This window comes from Lactuca sativa, chromosome 4 (genome assembly GCF_002870075.4).
Source record: "Lactuca sativa cultivar Salinas chromosome 4, Lsat_Salinas_v11, whole genome shotgun sequence".
Classification (NCBI taxonomy): Eukaryota; Viridiplantae; Streptophyta; class Magnoliopsida; order Asterales; family Asteraceae; genus Lactuca; species Lactuca sativa.
The window spans coordinates 373,419,254-373,438,637 of record NC_056626.2 but is presented as its reverse complement, the minus strand read 5'-3'; the positions used below and the strand labels follow the sequence as shown (position 1 = coordinate 373,438,637).

Sequence of the window (19,384 nt, the reverse complement as noted above, 5' to 3'; positions counted from 1 at the left end):
TTCCTACTGACTTATTCTAAGAGCAAAATATTCATATTGACTCATGCATGACTAGCATTGTTTATCATAGAGATGCCTCTCAATTATTGAGGGAAAATCAAACCGCATTACAATTTATAATTTGTGCTGATATGTATATGAGTATCGCAGATGGGAATATACTCTTAGATTGATGAATAATCTAAGAGTGTTTTCAAAGTCAGGGGGCAATACGAAGTTTGTGTAGCAACCAATGCTGACATCTGCATCACTTTAAATAATACAAATTGGCATATAAAATTTAAAAAGAAAACTGTCAAAAGAATAGAAGTAATATATGTTATATAGCATATGACTGATTAGATTGTCTCAAGAGAATTTTGTGAACTTTGAGTGAAAACATTTATCATCTCAAATTAATGTGGTCAATTAGCGGCTAGACACACCGTTTTTAGTTACATGGTTTTATTGAGTTTTGTGTTTTATACAATTATTCGTCTTCATTCAATAATGTACTCCCTTAATTATTTTGAACCGTCAAAGCTTTATTAAAGTTTGACTCTAAATTTAGTACTACTTATTTTAGTTTTGTGTTTTGTAGTATATTAATTTTATATATTAATGCTCTTTTGAAGAATTATTTTTCGTAATAAACATATAATATATGCTAAGAAATAACAACTAAGATGAGAGAGTTTTATACAACATTTCAGAATAATAGTAAATTAGTTAATTTTTTAAAACAAAAACTTATAGGATTGACAATATTTAAGTTGGTGTTTGTTTTTCAATATGTAAATGTCAGGGCCGGCCCAAGGACATGGCGAACTGGGCCATTGCCCAGGGCATCAACAACTGATCATGGATTTCATGAGGCATCATATTTTTATCATCTCTTACAAGTATTATCTTAATTGGGCGAAGAATTTGATCCACAAATAGTCCAACCGGTAAGGGAATAAAGTGCACGCCTCTTTGAAGAAGTCGAGGAGACTATTAGAACTACGAGGTGGCCTTTGAGGTTTGTCTGATTCAATAATTATCTAGTTTATAAAATGCAAACTATATTTTGATTATTACTTAGTTTCTAATTTCTTATACACCGAGAGGACTAGGTTTTTTTTAGCATTCTTCTTGTATCTTCGATATCTTTCATACTGAAGGGGCATGGGCGATCTGGAAAGGAATGAGGAATGAGTATTGTGGACTAAGGCACAAGGTTTGTAGAACTGAAGACGAGATTCAAGCATTTAGGTTTCTATTATAATTTTAAGCATATAGTTTCTCAGTTACTTGTCTCTCTATTAGAAATTTAGAATTGAACCTAAGTATATCACCTCCTGAACTCTTGTGTATGTTTCCACGATATTGTTTTAAAACTTCTTTCATGTAATTTCATCTTTAAATGATAAATTAGAATCGTTTTTAGACTTCTAAATTAGGGTCAATGTATTTTCTTACTAATTTCATATAGGATTGATTATTTTTTGTTATGTTAGTAGTTTAGTATTTATTTTTGTGAGATCAGTTTATTTGGTTTTGAATTTTTAGTGCTTAATTTGAAACTGATAAATTGAAGGTGCTTATTAAAAGTATAAAAGAATGGCTTCATAGTTTTGATGCAAAGTTCATTGCATTTAGCTTCAATTCAATAATTATTACATGACTTCATAGTTTTTTGGCTGTTTATATTTGTGTTATTAATGAGTTGCTTTTTTGTTTAAATTATATTTTTTATGAGTCATTGCCAGTCTAAAGTTGAAGCTGAATTATAGGTATCTAAGACATCACTCATGTTGTTGGAAGTTTCAGGCAAAGTTCATTGAATTTAGGTGTTCACCCCTATAGTACATTCCTTTTTCGGAACTGATGTGCAATTTTGTTGCTGCTAGGATGCTAATGTCTGTAACGCTTTAAAAATTCCAACCAATTTAAACTTTTCAAAAACAACCCAATTTCATTAAGTTATTACAAAAAGGTTTTCAATAAAACATAAAAAATATAAACATGAGGAGCAGTATGATCACACCTTTGCCTTGCCACGGTCTCCTGAAGTACCTGAAACGTTAAACCATAACTGTAAGCCAGAAAGCTTAGTGAGATACCCCCAAAATACCAACCACATATACCATACACATAACATGTCATATCATAACAAAACAGAACAGCCATGCACTTCGGGTCTACTGTGTGACTGGTTCGCCGCACCGGGCCTACAGTCCACCTGGTCCACCCTCCGAGTCTAGCCATATACATCAAGTCTATAGTGTGATTGGTCCGCCCGCACCGGGCCTTCAATCCACCTGGTCCACTCTCTGAGTCTACAGTATGACTGGTCCGCCCGCACCAGGCCTTCAGTCGGCCTGGTCCACTCCTCGAGGCTCGGCACGTCTGGTCCGCCCTCTTGGGGCCTACAGTCTATCCGGATCGCTCGCTGGGCCTTCGGGATAACCGGTCCACCCTGGGTATGTTGGCGTACAACACAAAGCAGGACTCGCCTCAACCCAACCCTAGTCCAACAACCATGTGCACATAAACATAAAATCATATATCAATTCACAACTAATCAAACCGATCTTAGCAGATCACATACATAGCACATCCCTACCAGGATTCCAACCTAACCGGGTCTCTAACATACACCATCCTAACTACCAGGATGCAAACATAACAAAGTAATAACATAACAAACAACTACCCGAATTTCCATCCGATAAAGGGCCGACCTTGGTGCCTTAGACCTTGTTGATATAGTGAGGATAACTCACCTCGCAACTGCTGACTGAAAAGATAAGATCACGCTGCTCCAACCTCCGACACGACTCCACCACTGATCAATACCAAAAGTCTGAACTCAATCAATATCAATAATTACCAAAATACCCCTGGAAGTCAACTGGCCAACTCTTGGTCACAGTTAAAGTCCTCAGTCAAAGTCAACCTTCCTGACTCGTCGAGTCCCTCTACTCAGAAACTCCCAATCCACGACTCAACTCGCCGAGTCCAACCAACTCTGAGTCACTTCCTGCTGAACTCACCGAGTCGTCCCTCGACTCACCGATTCACCGCTCAACCAAAAAGGTTAGGACCTTACGAACAGACTCGCCGAGTCCAAGGCAATCTTCAACAGACTCGCCGAGCTGTTCTTCTAACTCGCCGAGTCCATGCAAATATTCATACAACTCGTCGAGTGCATCCATGTGACTCGCCGAGTCCAGACGTGACATCTTCATCCAGACGATTTCAGGCCATTCCAATGCTTCCAATAGATAGATATGGGCTCCTAGGGACAGATTCACACGTAAAGTTTCCAACTTTACGTGTATGTAAGGCTCAACAAGCTCCAACAAGCTAAAAATGAAGGTTTAAGGCAAGGACACTCTCAATCACGCCCCAAGGCTATCACTTTCTGATCACATGGCTCCAAACCAACCTAGATCTGAAGTTGCAACCTTAGATCTAGTCTCTATACCTGAAATAGATCCCAACCATGCTAAAGAACCCCAAATCATACACCATGGATGAAATAACATGGAAATAGCTTAAGGTAAGATCCTATTACCTTAGAGATGAGTCTAAACTGATGTAGACTTCAGATCCACAAGCTCTTTTGATGCTATCCTCAACTTCCTCCAATTTTCTCGTCACCAATTCCTTCTTCAAAGCTTCAATCTTCTCAACAATGGAGTCACACACGAGATGAGGGTTTTTGGATCTCAAATGGGTAGCAAAGAGGCTAAGGGTGGCTATAATGTGCTTTATATAGGGCACAAACCCCAGATTAGGGTTTTCTCCTTTCAGCACCAACTCGCCGAGTCCAGCCGCCGACTCGTTGAGTTGGTCACTTAACACTTGACCAGAACCGCAACTCGACTCGCCGAGTCTATCCATCGACTCGCTGAGTCGACCTTCCTTATTTACACTAAGAACCCTGAACTTGCACCTCTGAACTCGGGGTGTTACAATTCTCCCCCACTTAAATTAGGCTTCGTTCTCGAAGCCTGCAACAACACATCCCAGATGATACTCCCACAATACAGCTCCTGGTCTCAACCGACCCAGGTTCCTCCAAACACTGCTATTAAACCCCTATAAAGTCCAACTCTTTCTCACAGGGTCACGACAACTGCTTCAAGCCGTCCACCGAATTCTTTCCATGACAACAACACTTATCAACCAATGATCACCCGATGATACTTCCATCGTTCTAAATCACATAATCACTTGACTCCTACAAACTAGATATCACCCTGAACCACCGGGTCCTGACCCGGTACCAACTGCTATCCATTTCCTCGGTTGCCACAACTCTATCGAATTTACTACTGGGACTTATCCCGCTTCCTTTCGGAATCCAACTCTTTTCTTTCCATGCTGATAGGATGACACATCCTTCAGCTCCTGAGCAACTCCCATGAGCTCTCCTCTGCAATCACATACACGTGCTGAACCTGCTCTAACATCCTCGGGCTGGAAAAACCCGACACACTGACGATACCTCAAAACATCCCCAAGATGAATTACCGCTACATGCATAACCTCCTGATCACAACCATACTAGAAATCCAAGGCTCCATCCTTGCATCCCTTTCGAACTCCCCTGGTTCTATACCACCGGAAATTCATCCGCAACCTCAACAGACACCCAGTCCGGATGTACTTCCATACCACTGGTACAATCATAGTGCTCAACAACCATAATTAAAATACTCTCAATCATCCCTTCTCACTACAACTTTCACTTCCATGAATCAACACTCCCTCCCAGAGTTACATACCTTTCCCTTTCCTTATCCAAGGAAATCTGCTTGCCAACCTTTCCACTTCAGACAAGTGCCACAGTGCTCACACCCCACTCTAAATTATCCCTTGTAGAGTAACCGCTACTCCATGCATCACACATGCTCTGAATCTGCTCGCAAGGACTCTCGGGTCCATGCACTGCCTTCCACTAACATAATCAATACCCGGGACCAGACCCACTGCTTGCTACTGCATAGCAGCATTCTCAAATCACTTTCCGCATACAGATCTATCAACACTTACAGAGTCTTCAGCATGACTGGACCGCCTTACCAGGCCTTCATCCAATCTGGACCACTCTTAGAACCTTCAGCATGTCTGGACCGCCCTCCAGGGCCTTCAGTCTGTCTGGACTGTTTTCCGAGCCTTTGGCCTGACTGGTACGCCCACCGGCCTTCAGTCTCCCCGGACCGCTCAAACTATCATTCCGAACTATTCCTCCTGGGAATCTCTCCCACACATATTGTTCTAGCCCTCTAGGGTTTCCGAACTATAAATCTATTCCATATACTCAGATCCCGGTCTAATCCTAGGCCTCACAACAACCAATCACCCTTTCCGAAATCCTTGGGCTGTACTCCGCCCCATCGGTCTGGCACTTACTCATACCAGCCCACACTCTTGGCTGACTGAAACACTGCTGGATCCCAAACAGCTAATCAAACTCTAACGCTTATCGACCCTCTTGAGAATTTTCCAATTCTCCCCCACTTAGAGCACTGACTTCCAACCACCGGTGACCCAACTGGCATCACTTAACCAACCCTCCTCAATATTGGATTAGTGTCTAAGTCCATAACTATTTTGGTATGTACTTGACCCGATGGTGCATGGTCCTTTTGGGTTGCCTTCACCAAAGCAACTTGATAGGATGAATTATGGAGAGAAATGATTAAATATGATTTATTAATATATTATGAGAATAATATATTAAAGGAGAAATCATATTGTTTAATTAATATTAGTCAAGAATTAATAAGAATTAAGTTTGTGGCTAAAAGAGATTAATTAAACTTAAGGGACTGGAATTGTAATTACCAATATCAATATTAATCAATATCAATATCAATCAAAAGAGATTAATTAAACTCAATCAATATCAATAATTACCAAAATACCCCTGGAAGTCAACTGGCCAACTCTTGGTCAAAATCAAAGTCCTCAGTCAAAGTCAACCTTTCTGACTGATTCTACTTGCTGAGTCAATCGGCTGACTCGTCGAGTCCCTATATGTGACAGCCCAAAGTTTATTCCGTTACATTACCCCGTTACCGTTAACGGAATATTCCACTGTATAAAGGTTCCGTTAATAAGAGGTCGTTAAATAAATAAATGTTTTATTTGTTTATGTTTTTATGTCGTTATAGTCGTAATAAGTTAAATGAAAACACTTAAATTACATTTCCAAAGTAATTTAGAAAAAGTTAGTTTTTATTATTACGACCACTAAATCGGGTGCGACCAAAAGCCCCGTATAACGATAGTATCGGGTAGAATCCCACTGAGCCCCAACTCCAACCCCTATATAAGGGTGAGTGGAGTCCATTGAAGACTTTTTACACTCTCCCCTCTCTCTCTCTCTCTACAACTTAAATTCGAGCCAAAAATCGTCCGTTTCGAGCCCCAAACGAGTAGGTAAACTATCCTAACTCGTTGTATAACTTATCTAGTGTACAAATTCGAGTTTAAAACATAAGATAGGGACATAATCATGAGTTTACGGCCCAAGAACACTCTTGGGCCGTGAACACCAATTAATGGGGTTTTTAAGCCCCAAAACCCCTCCAAATTGTCCCTAAGGCTTAGATATGACTTGTAGGCTTATGGAATCCTGTTTAGAACACCTTGAAGTAGCATTTGGAAGACTAAACAAGAGTTTACTGCCCAAGAACATGCTTGGGCCGTAAAATCCTCATCATGGGGAGTAAACTCATTTTTGTGTGTTAAAAATGCCCTTAAACACACCAATGGCCTTAGATTAAATTCTAGAATTGACCAACAACAAGCTAGGGACCTTAAATGCAATTAAAACAACTCCATAAGGAGTTTACGGCCGTAAACCCTTCATGGAAGGGTACCTGGGCCGTAAACTCCCACAAAGGGGTTATTTGGTGCCCTAAACTCCCCATTTGACTTGGAAAAATGCTTAGGAATTTACCCACTACCACTTAAGCCCTTAAAACACCAAGAGAAAGAGGGTATAGGAGCTTACGGCCGTAAGCTCCCTTGCTTATGGCCGTAAACTCCTCAAAGAGGCCATTTCATGCTTTAAACTCATTCACACTTTATGGTTTTGGACTTAGAATAATTCCATGAGCAAGTAGAAGCCTTAAAACACCCTAGAACCCATCACCATGAGTTTACGGCCGTAAACTCATGGTGAGTAGTCCCTGGGCCATAAACATGGTGTTAGGGGTTTACTCTTGTAGAGTAAACTCCATTCCTTAGCCATACACACCTTTAGACGCTACCCGGGACACCCAAACACTTATCCAAAGTGTTTTCCGCTCCTGTGAGCGCGTATATTTGTTTAATTAGTATTAAATATACTAATTGTATGTGAACATATGTTATCATATGTTAAATAGGTCATTGTGTGTGTTCAAGTCCTTGCGTGACACTGAACGCCCAAACGGCACCTTCGTCGGACCTACTTACACTAGGTGAGTTCATACCCCTGAATGAACCTTTTAAATGTTTTTACATGTTTTATAGGGGGGAATACAAGTTAAACATGCCATTTATCATATCAATCACATGTGATTGATAACCTGCATGCTCAAGATTTTACCACACAATACACTGTTTTACCGAGTAGGACACTATAATGGTTTTCAAAAAGGTATTTCGTTTGTTTCAAGACTCTTATTTATACTGCTTGATTTAAAACTCACTTTAAACTGGTTTATAAAGGTTTTACAAGATTTTAATCAAAGTTCTCTTTCACAACGTATACTTTTACTTGTTTGTTACTGCTGCTTCGCTTTTACTTATTTAAAACTCCTACTTGATAACGCATTTCCTTCGTGATACGCTTATACCGGATTTTTGTCTCTATATCGCTTATACTTGTAGCCTCTTATACTTGATAGACGCTCTTACTTCACTTATCGTCGTCTCCACTTCGTGATACACTTACACTTGGTACACTTATACTTCACGATTCGATTATCCCACTCTGTACGCTTATACTTCACGACTCGGATGTTCCACTGTATGCTTATACTTCACGACTCGGATGTCCCACTGTACGCTTATACTTCACGACTCGGATGTTCCACTGTACGCTTATACTTCATGACTCGGATATTTCACTGTACACTTATACTTCACAAGTCGGTTATTCCACACTATACACTTGTACTTCACGATATGATTCCACTTGATACACACTCAAGCGTAGTTAGATGTATGTCTGTGCTTGTATAGATGCATATAAATAATGATTGAAGGACTTAAGAAGGCTTGTCCGCCCTATTTCCTTTTCTTCGTTGAGATGTGGTCTGGTGGGATCGGATGTCCATCCGAAGGTCGTTTGATTCATTAGTTATATATTATGTACACAAGCATAGACATACGGGTTTTCTTCAGTCAATTCAGTTAAGAGTCTCTACCTCTAGGTCGGCACTTACATTAGAAACCCACTACCCACTGTTTGGAAGTCATTACCCACTATTTGGGATGCATCTTCGGGACACGGCCTTCTCCGTCGTCTAGTTGGTAACCAGAGTCTCCTGTAGGGAGATCGGACATTGTGTGTATAGATCTATACATGATTGACACCCCCGCACCCTGACTGCTAGCTACAATCCACGACTCACCAAGCCAAGGGGTGACAAATGTCACATTATATAGACGCTTGTAGGGCGTCTGGTACTCTAGTGTCGGTTAGTATGGTTACGAGTATCCCGGGTTACCTTATAATTCATGGCCTTAAGGTAACAGTATTCACCGGCAATCTACACTGTATGCTGGTAACTCATTTTCAGAGTCACACTGTTTTGACCTTGCAAGATGTATCTTTCATTTGATACCGTCTGCGGTCTGTATTCTCTGTTTTGACCTTGCAAGATGTATCTTTCATTTGATACTGTCTGCGGTCTGTATTCTCTGTTTTGACCTTGCAAGATGTATCTTTCATTTGATACTGTCTGCGGCCTGTAATCACTGTTTTAGACCTTACCAGTTGTACCTTTCATTTGGTACCTCCTGGGGTCTGTGTCTTCTTTTGTTAGACTAAACCAGGCATGTCGTTCGTTCGATACCCTCCTGGGGTCTATGATTCCTTGCCTTAGTCAGCAGTCCTCACTGCTGAGGCGTATGTTATTCCTTGATGTCGTTGTTTTCTTTAATAATCAAATTCAATATCTTGATAATGATAGCAATTTAGGGAAAACTACTTTTTATCACATAACACTGACCAGTCTTGGTAGAATGCTGCTTTATTTAAAGAAAATATAGGATTTTCTGGAAAGAACTCTAATACACTGAAATCTTTTAAACTACTTCATTATAAGGTTATTTGAATAAAATGTCACTAAATACTTATGAACTCACCAGCATTGTAAAAATGTTGATACTCGCTTTTCAAATAACTTGTATTCTCAGGTTAGCATTAGACAGGTACATCCCCGGAGCAGTTGATGAAGATAGCTTAGTGCCTCGCTGTACTTACATATATCTGTCTGTATTTCTTGTATTACCTTGGTGTTTTGTAATGAAACCATGTAAAACTATTACTATTAATGCAATATTTTGTTGTACTTTGATTACTATAATGCATGTGTTGTGATACTTGACATGACGTCATCCACCCCAGAACGTTTCCGCCGTTCCGGTTTTGGGGTGTGACACTATACTCAGAAACTCCCAATCCACGACTCAACTCGCCGAGTCACCCCAAGACTCACCGAGTCCAACCAACTCTGAGTCACTTCCTGCTGAACTCACCGAGTCGTCCCTCGACTCACCGATTCACCGCTCAATCAAAAAGGTTAGGACCTTACGACCAAACTCGCCGAGTCCAAGGCAATCTTCAACAGACTCACCGAGTTGTTCTTCCAACTCGCCGAGTCCATGCACATATTCATACAACTCGTCGAGTGCACCCATGTGACTCGCCGAGTCCAGATGTGACATCTTCATCCAGACGATTTCAGGCCATTCTAATGCTTCCAATACATAGATATGGGCTCCTAGGGCCAGATTCACACATAAAGTTTCCAACTTTACGTGCATGCAAGGCTCAACAAGCTCTAACAAGCTAAAAATGAAGGTTTAAGGCAAGGACACTCTCAATCACACCCCAAAGCTATCACTTTCTGATCACATGGCTCCAAACCAACCTAGATCTGAAGTTGCAACCTCAGATCTAGTCTCTATACCCGAAATACATCCCAACCATACTAAAGAACCCCAAATCATACACCATGGATGAAATAAAAAGGAAATAGCTTAAGGTAAGATCCTCTTACCTTAGAGATGAGTCTAAAGTGATGCAGACTTCAGATCCACAAGCTCTCTTGATGCTATCCTCAACTTCCTCCAATTTTCTCTTCACCAATTCCTTCTTCAAAGCTTCAATCTTCTCAACAATGGAGTCACACACGAGATGAGGCTTTCTGGATCTCAAATGGGTAGCAAAGAAGCTAAGGGTGGCTATAATGTGCTTTATATAGGGCACAAACCCCAGATTAGGGTTTTCTCCTTTCGGCACCAACTCGTCGAGTCCAGCCGCCGACTCGCCGAGTTGGTCACTTAACACTTGACAAGAACCGCGACTCGACTCGCCGAGTCGACCTTCCCTATTTACACTAAGAACCCTGAACTTGCACCTCTGAACTCGGGGTGTTACAATGTCACTGTTGAGTTTGCCGTTGATACCTAATTTTTTGAGTTTTCCTATGTTTCAGTTGGTTCTAAATGGTTCTGCCCTTACTTGGATGTTTGTATTTTATTTGGTTGGTGTTGTTTTTGCTTCTTTTCATTTTAGTTGCTTCAAAATTTGTATAGACCAGTTACCACCCAGTCTCTTTTTTCTTGTTTCATATAAATTTAGATTATTGTGATGTTTGTGGGTTTGATATAGGGCATTATTAAGTCTTTTCGCCCAGGGCATGAAAAACCTATAGACCGGCCCTGGTAAATGTATACAGTTTCTCTCCAGGTATGTAGAAGAAAATGTAGACCAACAATTTGTAGTTTACATAAAAAAAATTGTTTATATTTTAAAGTATGTTGACTTGAATTTATTCTTTATTATCTAAAAAGCACAAATCGAAACAAAGGAAAAAAAATAAACAAAAAATCAAATCAAAGAAAACAAGAAAATAAATAAAAACCGAAACAAACGAAAAACCAAATCGAAGAACAACAAATAAAAAACTAACATATAAATAACGAAATCGAAAAATAAACATGAATAAAAACAAACAAAAACCGAAAGAAAATAAAAAAGTGAAATTTCAAAGTTAAATGTTAAAAACATCTTCCAACTTCCGAAGTTATTTTATATGGTGCTGCTATAGCTACTCTTTCATACCTATTTGTACATCTAACATTAGTCAAATCAATTAGGCTACCATCATATTAACTTTTAGTCAAATATATATATATATATATATATATATATATATATATATATATATATATATATAATTTTGCGTATTGTACCCCATTATTATTTATTGCACCTTCATTGATTCGGTTTTTTGTCATCTTGTTGTTCTTTTTGTCTTTATTATTATTATTATTATTATTATTTTAACGCCCGAGTCGTCAGGTATAAACCTTTAACCATTATTTCAATTAATCAAGGACTAGACCAGAGTACGATGGGCGTACGTAACACAAGGTACGCACAACGTACTCATTTGCATGCGCGCATCGGGGATGGCCCCTATGAACATTGGGCGTACCCATGTGTACGCAGAGCATACTCAAGCAAGAGGAAACCCTAATTTTTAGGGTGTGCACCCTATTTAAGCTCATTAAGTCATTCAAGTTCATCACCTTATCAGCCTCCTTTGCCTCTTGAGTCATATCTCGAAATCCTAATCCATTTTCCCTAAAGTTTGAGCTTGTGTGTGTGTGTTTTAGGTGTGTGTAGTGCTTAAAGAAGAAGAAGAAGAAGAAGAAGAAGAATAAGAAGAAGAAGAGTTGTGAAGAAGCATTGGATCACAAAGAGCTTGTAGATCCAGAGGTTTTTCATAATTTATAGCTTATTGGAGGTAAAAAAAAAAAAGCTTCTACCTTGATGACTCCATTTGTTAGTTTGTAGTTTAGGCTTTATTTCATCATAAAATGGTCCTTCAGGTATTTCTTAAGAGTATGAGCTACTCCAGAAGGTTATAATGTTAGATCCTAGTGTTTCTAACGTCCCTTGAGCATACAAATGGTGTCTTGATGGATTAAGTTCAACCATGAAAGGTTTGAAGTTGGGTTCATGAAGTTAGTTCAAGATTTGACCCATTTAAGACATCCAAAAGCATAAAGTTTGCAACTTCATGGATTAAGACACTCTAATAAGCTTAGATTGAAAATTAGATGTTAGGTCTTAAATGATTAAGACCTTGGAGGTGGACTTTGGCCAGCTGCACCGTACGTTGCGCGTACGCTCAAGAAGTCCCGTGGATGCGAAGGCAGTGAGTATGTCGGGCATACTGGAAGTATGCTGAGCGTACTCACCATAGGGGGTGGGATTTATTTTCGGCTGTTTTGGGGCTTACAGACTTTGGGCCCTTGTTGGGCCGTGAGTTTTCTTGTGATGGGCTTTTAGACTTGGACCCATTTTTGACATGGCATATCTTTTGGGCCCTGGGACTAATTGTATGTGGGCCTTGGTTGGTTAGGCCCAATAAGGAAAGGATTAAGTAGCTTTTTCCCTCAAAGATAGGATATAGGGTTTGGACCCTCGTGGTGGGCTATTGACCTAATTTCTAATTAGGGTCTTATACTTGTGATCTAATGAGAGGATTTTGCGAGTCAGCAGCCTGAGTGTGATTTGATATCTTCAGTATGAGGTGAGTTTCTTTCAATGTATCCGTAGGTCGATGGCACCAATTCCGACCCACTATTTTATGCTTGTAGTATGATGATTGTCTTCGTGATAAATGTTTGTTATGCATGTATTTGCTTGTTATCTCCGTGGCTCTTTTGCTATGCTATTATGTGGTAGTGGTATGGGGTGAAATAGACTCGATACCGCTTGAAAGAGACCGAAGGGGTTGACATATACCCAGTACCAGTTGAAAGAGACCGAAGGGATTGAAATATATCCTGTACCAACCGAAGGGGTTGAAATACACCCGATACCGGTTGAAAGAGACTAAAGGGGTTGCAAGCACCCAAATATGCTTGTTTGTTATGTATGTATGGTACGAGGCATTTTGGGGGAACTCACTAAGTTTTGTGCTTACGGTTTTTAGTTTATGTTTCAGGTACTTCCAGCTCAAAGGGGAAGGGCCCGACCTGATCGCACTACATCCACCTATGATTTTTCCACATCATGTGATTTTAGGATTTTATACTCAGATAATATGTTGTTATGATATACTTTTGACTGTTTTAGTATGATTATCATATGATTGAAAGGAATTTAAAAACAAAAAGAATATCTGAAATTTTCGGACATTACAAGTTGGTATCAGAGCCTTGGTTTTAGGGATTCAAGCATGCTCTCGGGTATGCCTGAACTCAAATCTAGATTTTTGTTGATTTTCCATAAAAGAAACATTTTAAGTAAGAGATTTAAATAAAAGAAAGAGGTGTGATGTGTGCAATCAGCCGAGCTCAAGTAAATCTTCCCAAAATATCCATGCATGTTATATGTTTTATGCTATGATGTGAGTCTTGCATGCTATATTAGGGCTAAGGATCTGCTCAGAACTGCATGATAGATTGCTAGGAGAGATGCCTTTATGTGCCTATTGTATGAGCTTATAGATTTTCATACTAGTATAAGATCAGTTATTTGATAGGATGACATGTTTAGGTTGTGTTTCGATTGAACTACTTGATGCTTGAATGATATGTGCTTTGTGATTTTAGGAATTTTATTAGTACCAGATGACTAGCGTACGAATAGGTTGGGTTATATATTATTGAGATTAGATAATTTTATAGAATAGGTTTAACTCTATTGCGCAACTCTTGTTTCAATCCAACCATTGTAGTGTGGGACCTCTCATTTAAAGAATTATCTAGTACTGATAGTATGTAATTGTATTTGTGTGGTAGTTGGATGGTATTAGTGAGAGCTCCTTTTGCAGCTGATAGCAGAAAGTGGTGAGGATAGGAACCCTAGGGAGTTCTTGGATTATGTCTTGGCGCTTAGGACGCTTAGTAGTAGGGGATGAGTATTAAATGGGAAGAGAGTGACTTTGAGGAGTCGAGGTAGTCCTTGAGGAGGGTATAGATAAGTGTGGAAGGTAGTATTGGGCCCATACTAGCGAAAGCATAGGATTTATACCTGAGACCAGGAAGACCACAATAAATCTGAGAAGCTCGAGAGTGCGAACCTCTTCATGTTTGTACTATTTTTTATGTGTTATGTTTCAACATGGCGATGACCCGTGGTGGAGTAAGAGGTCTAGGATCTGGATCTGGTTCGGGTACGAGCACCGAACCAACTGATGAGGGTTTGTGCAAGTTCATTGCATATGAGGTTACTAGAGGAATCCTAGATGTGACCCCAATGATGTTTGGGTCGATCAAGGAGGGTATTATTGAGCTAATGGAGGATTGTCTTCAGATTTTCAGGGCCTATCTGGCCGCTAGCCAGTATGGGGCCCACACTCTCTCCTTCAAGGATTTCAGGGGATATGGGGCACCAGATTTCTTTGGGGCAAAGGACCCAATTGTCGTCAGGCGTCGGATAACATACATTGAGTGTGACTAGATGATGAGCTTCTCCCCCAAGGGGTCGAAGGTGAGGTTCATTGTAGGATGTCTGAGGGAGCGATCCCGAGATTTGTGGGAGGAGGTCGACTATACCTTGGGAGCCCCAGCCATTGAGGCCATGACTTGGACCGATTATGTGTCTGGATTTAGAGCAGAATTTGCACCAACTGTTGAGTTGTAATAGCTAGCGAGGGAGTTTCTGGACATGAGAGAGACGAATGAGACCGTGACGGAGATCACCGCCAAGTTTCGGGAGAGGGCTCTATCGGTACCATAATATGCTGCAGATGAGGAGATGGGGAAGAACTGGTACCACGATATGTTGAGATCAGATATTCGGGAGTTTGTTAGTTTTTTTTCCTGCTCGAAATTGTATGACATGGTAGCTAGGGCCCGTGAGCAGGAGATTAATTTGGAGCACCTGGGCAGAGGAAGGCAGAGCAGTGTCAGGTGATTGGGTTTTCAGTTAAGAACCCCTAGGGATTTGATTTTAGATCGAGAGGCCAGCAGGGCGGGGGCCGTTGTGGCAAGTGAGACAAGACTCATGACGGAACCTGAAGGATGGGTGGTACGGGCGGCTATAAGTGCGGCAGGACAGGGCACTTTAGTAGGGATTGTACTGCTACCACTACCACCGTCTAGATGACATATCTGATTTGCTTCCATTGCAATCAGAAGGACCATAAGAAGGCAAACTTTCCAGGTTTAGCATCAAGAGGACCAGTAGCAGCTCCAGCTCCGAAAACACAAAGGATCACAGATGGACGCCAGGGAAAAGAAGAGGCGCCAATTGTTCGGAGTCGGGCATTTCAGCTGACAGCCGAGGAGGCTCGTGCAGCACCTGATGTGGGCATTTCAGGATCGGGCACTTCGGCAAGGATTGTCTCTTTTCCCTTTTGTATGGTGTTATATCCTAAAAAGTGTTAATTTCTTCATATTTAACCTTAAGTTATCTTTCCACTTGCTCCTAAGTCGACCTTTCGTCATCGACCTATCAAACGTAGCAATTTTTACCCTTCTAAATGTATTCGTTGTTTCCCTCCTTTCAACATGTCCATACCTCCTTTCAACATGTCCAAACCACCACAACCTTCCTTCTTTTAATTTTATGTTGATTGACACAATTCCCAACTTATTTATGAATACATGGGGTATCCTATCTAACACGGAACATCCCCATTTCCATATTTTCCATCATCGTCCGATGTGCCTTCTTTGTTAACAAGTATATATGCAAAGTCACATGCCATACCTTTTAAAGATTCATTTTCAGTTTCAAAGTGACCCTTTTGTTACTCGATATCTCCGATTGAACTCTTTGGTGGCGGTATCTACTCTCGTAGACAGACTTGTAACCATGCATCATTTTACTTCATGTTGAAATTGCACCATAAATATTTGATCTTAATTATACTTGTCCATAAACTTTTTCCGTAAGGTCATCCTCCAAATATTTAATCTAGCATTTAGTTTTATCTTCGTCTCTTCCACCAACACAATGTCATCGGAGAAAAAAAAACACACCATAGACCTTGGCACCCCTCCTTTAATCCTAAATCAGGGTTAGATATATGGGTAAGTGTTGATCGTTGATTGACTCCGATTTCCACCGTGGGTAAGTGTTGATACTTGATTGAGTCTGATTTCCACCGTTCAAAGCTTTGTGTCATCTACACCTATATGGGTTTGGACATGGTCCTAAATCTCCAATATTTATCATGTATAGCGTTATCATATCTCCTCGACCCCTTTATCTGCCACACATAGCCCTGATGATCTTAGGACCCTCTATCTGCTATGTTTTATAAGATCATATGCCTTCTCAACGATGTTTTATAGGATCATATGCCTTCTCAAGGCAAACGAACATTGTATGAAGCTCCAACTTCTTTCTCTATATTTCGGTTTACCATTTTTTTTATATTTCCTCATCACGCGTCTAAATCACCTTACTTGTCCTCCCACACATGAAATTCAACCGGTTCTCTATAAAGGCTATTTAATCTTGTGACCTTGCCTCCCAACGATTTCCGGAAGTTTCATAACGTGACAAAGTTTAGACTTCTATAGTTTTCACAATCGTGTAATTTCCGCGATCTTTTTACGGAAAGAAAATAAGTTATTACAATCTATTCAAATTCAACCTTAGTTAAAAAAAAATAAAAAAATAAAATAAAACAAAACAAAAAAACACATGCCAGTAAAATCGATTCAACAGTCACCGTTTTACATCTTACATAGGATGATTAGGATCTGAATTCAATAGGCAAAAAAACTCCATTGATCCTTTGAAAAATGACACAAAGTCGCATTCTTAACAAATCTTACATTCTACAACACCACATCTTAGAACGAGGAAGCAAGGTTCATCGTGCATATTTGCTCCCAATAACTCTAAGGTGTACAATCTTCACAAATCACAACATATGAACATCGTGAAAAAATAAAGTTTATCTTCCAATGATCACCAAGTATCAAAACCCATATCAAAGCTTAAGATCGAGATCTAATTAACATAACATATGGTAGGAAGATCAAACAAGTTCCACATAGACATATCTCCATCGATAAACTCACCCGAAGACGACGAAACCAAACACATTTCTTCCACACCATTTTTACTTTCTTCATCCACTTGATGAGCCATTCTATGCATTTTCGACCTTTCTCTACCCTTCGCACCTCCTCCCTGCCCACCCTTTCTTTGTAAACACTCTGGAATCCCATGGAAAGCATAAAGAGAAGCCGAAAACTTACGTTCATATTTCATCCTTTTCATCGCTTCACTTATCGTCATCGGCTCTTCTTCCCCATCATAACTTTGCTCCGACACCATTTCTTGAGCCATATCAAATGGCGAAAAATTACAACCCGTTCCAATTTCATCAATAAACCTAAAATCCACCCCTTCTTCTTCTTCTTCTTCTTCTTCCACCTCCCTTTCGCCTCCACCATTTGTATCTCCACAAGAATCCACATCAACCGGCATAAACGATTCAAAGCTCACGTTGCTACCAACATCACTAGCCATCATATCGTTTACAGAGAGACACCCGTCTACATCGTTTAAAAAGTCGGTAAAATACGTATCTAAGAACTCCGACTCCACCTCCGGTTGCTTCACGTCTTCATGTCGATTCACCAAAGCAGATGGTGGTCGAGGGTTGTTTCGGGCTTCGAGCCTATGAAGAAGAAGATTTGTGATTTTCGATGGGAGTGCGGGTGTGGTGGAGAAGGATTGAGAAGAAGGCCAGAAGTTGGTGCGAGTGTTGGATCCACGTAACAAGCAAGCGGCTTCATCATAGGCTCGAGCCGCTTCCTCGGCTGTATCAAACGTCCCTAACCATACTCTGATTTTTTGTATGGTGTCTTTGATTTCTGCAACCCATCTACCCGATGGTCTTTGCCTCACCCCAACAAACTTCTTCTTGGCTCTCTGGGGCCCACCGAAAGCCATGGTTTGTTCTTGATTGATTTCTAGCTTTCTCTTCCTAGCCATGTTTGTACTCTTGAGAGACTTGAAAGATGTTTGATTTGTTAGTGGTTGGTGATATACTGATATGCATCCCTTAAATCAAGATATGTGTATATATAGATTAGACAAGATTGAAGAGGTCACATCTGATTGTTTATTCTAGTATTTGTGTCTAAAAGTTAACTTTTGGACGTTTCTTCCTCTTTGACTAGTATTGTTTATCATCAAAGATGCCTCAGTTATTTGGGTAGAGTCAAAGTGAATTACAACTTGTAATCTGTGCAGTGATATGTGTACGTGTGTATCACAGATTGGAATATTGAGTAGGATATGTCAGCATTGATGAATAATCTAAGATTGTTTTTAAAGTCCGGGGGACAATATGAAGTTTGTATAAACTAATGATGACATCCGCATTACTTTTAATAATACAAATTGGCATAAAATATTTATAAGAAGTCTGCCAAAATGGAAGTAATATATGTTATACTATATACTACTCCATCTGTTCTATTTCATATGAAATAGGTAATTTTGGGTTATAATTATTTGCTAATAGGTTATAAAGTTAAACATTTTTAATAATAGTTTGGAACCATGTTTAATATAAATTAAATGTTACAAAAAAATTTTGAAAAAAAAAAAAAACCAATTAGTTAATCCAACCACTTTACCATGGAACTTATAAATGATGTGACTATAATTTGAGGAGACTGCCACGTGGAATGACGGGTTAAGTTAATGTCATAATTAAATTGGGGTTAAGATAATAATATTATGAAGGGGTTTCGTTTTGTTGTTTTTTTTTTTTTCGAAAACAAATGGGAAAATTACAAGTCAAAGGCCATTCTAATCCCTCCAAGTGGCATCCTATGAATAGAACAGTGGTTATCCTGAACATAACTATAGTTAATACTTGTAATAATACTACACACACAGCTGCATATTCATTATTCAACATTTACGTAATTACTTCAAAAAAGTGGGATTGCTGTGCTTTGCGACGGGTTTATTAATCATATATTTTCACACCATTAATGTAATGCCACTTACATAAGACTAATTTATGTAATTTTTGTGAAGCATTGGACCATATCTGTAAATTTGCTATCAGGTATGGAGCAATTCTGTAATTTTGTAAACACAGGAACCATTTATGTTATTTCGCAATTAGGCAGCGATCATTTATGTAATTTTGTGAAACATGGGACCATTTCTGTAATTTGA

General features: G+C 39.7%; 1 protein-coding gene across 1 annotated transcript; it reads right to left on the bottom strand.

The window, feature by feature from the left end:
* Positions 1 to 16,446: 16,446 nt before the first annotated feature.
* Positions 16,447 to 18,238, bottom strand: LOC111894027 (ethylene-responsive transcription factor ERN1). Its single transcript, XM_023890092.3, has one exon. It carries the CDS (start codon positions 18,179 to 18,181, stop codon positions 17,189 to 17,191), a length of 993 nt encoding a protein of 330 aa, XP_023745860.1. The 5' UTR covers positions 18,182 to 18,238; the 3' UTR covers positions 16,447 to 17,188.
* Positions 18,239 to 19,384: the final 1,146 nt, after the last annotated feature.

Coding starts and splice junctions, on each gene's coding strand:
- LOC111894027 (XM_023890092.3), bottom strand. CDS start 18,181: ATGGCTAGGAAGAGAAAGCTAGAAATCAATCAAGAACAAACCATGGCT.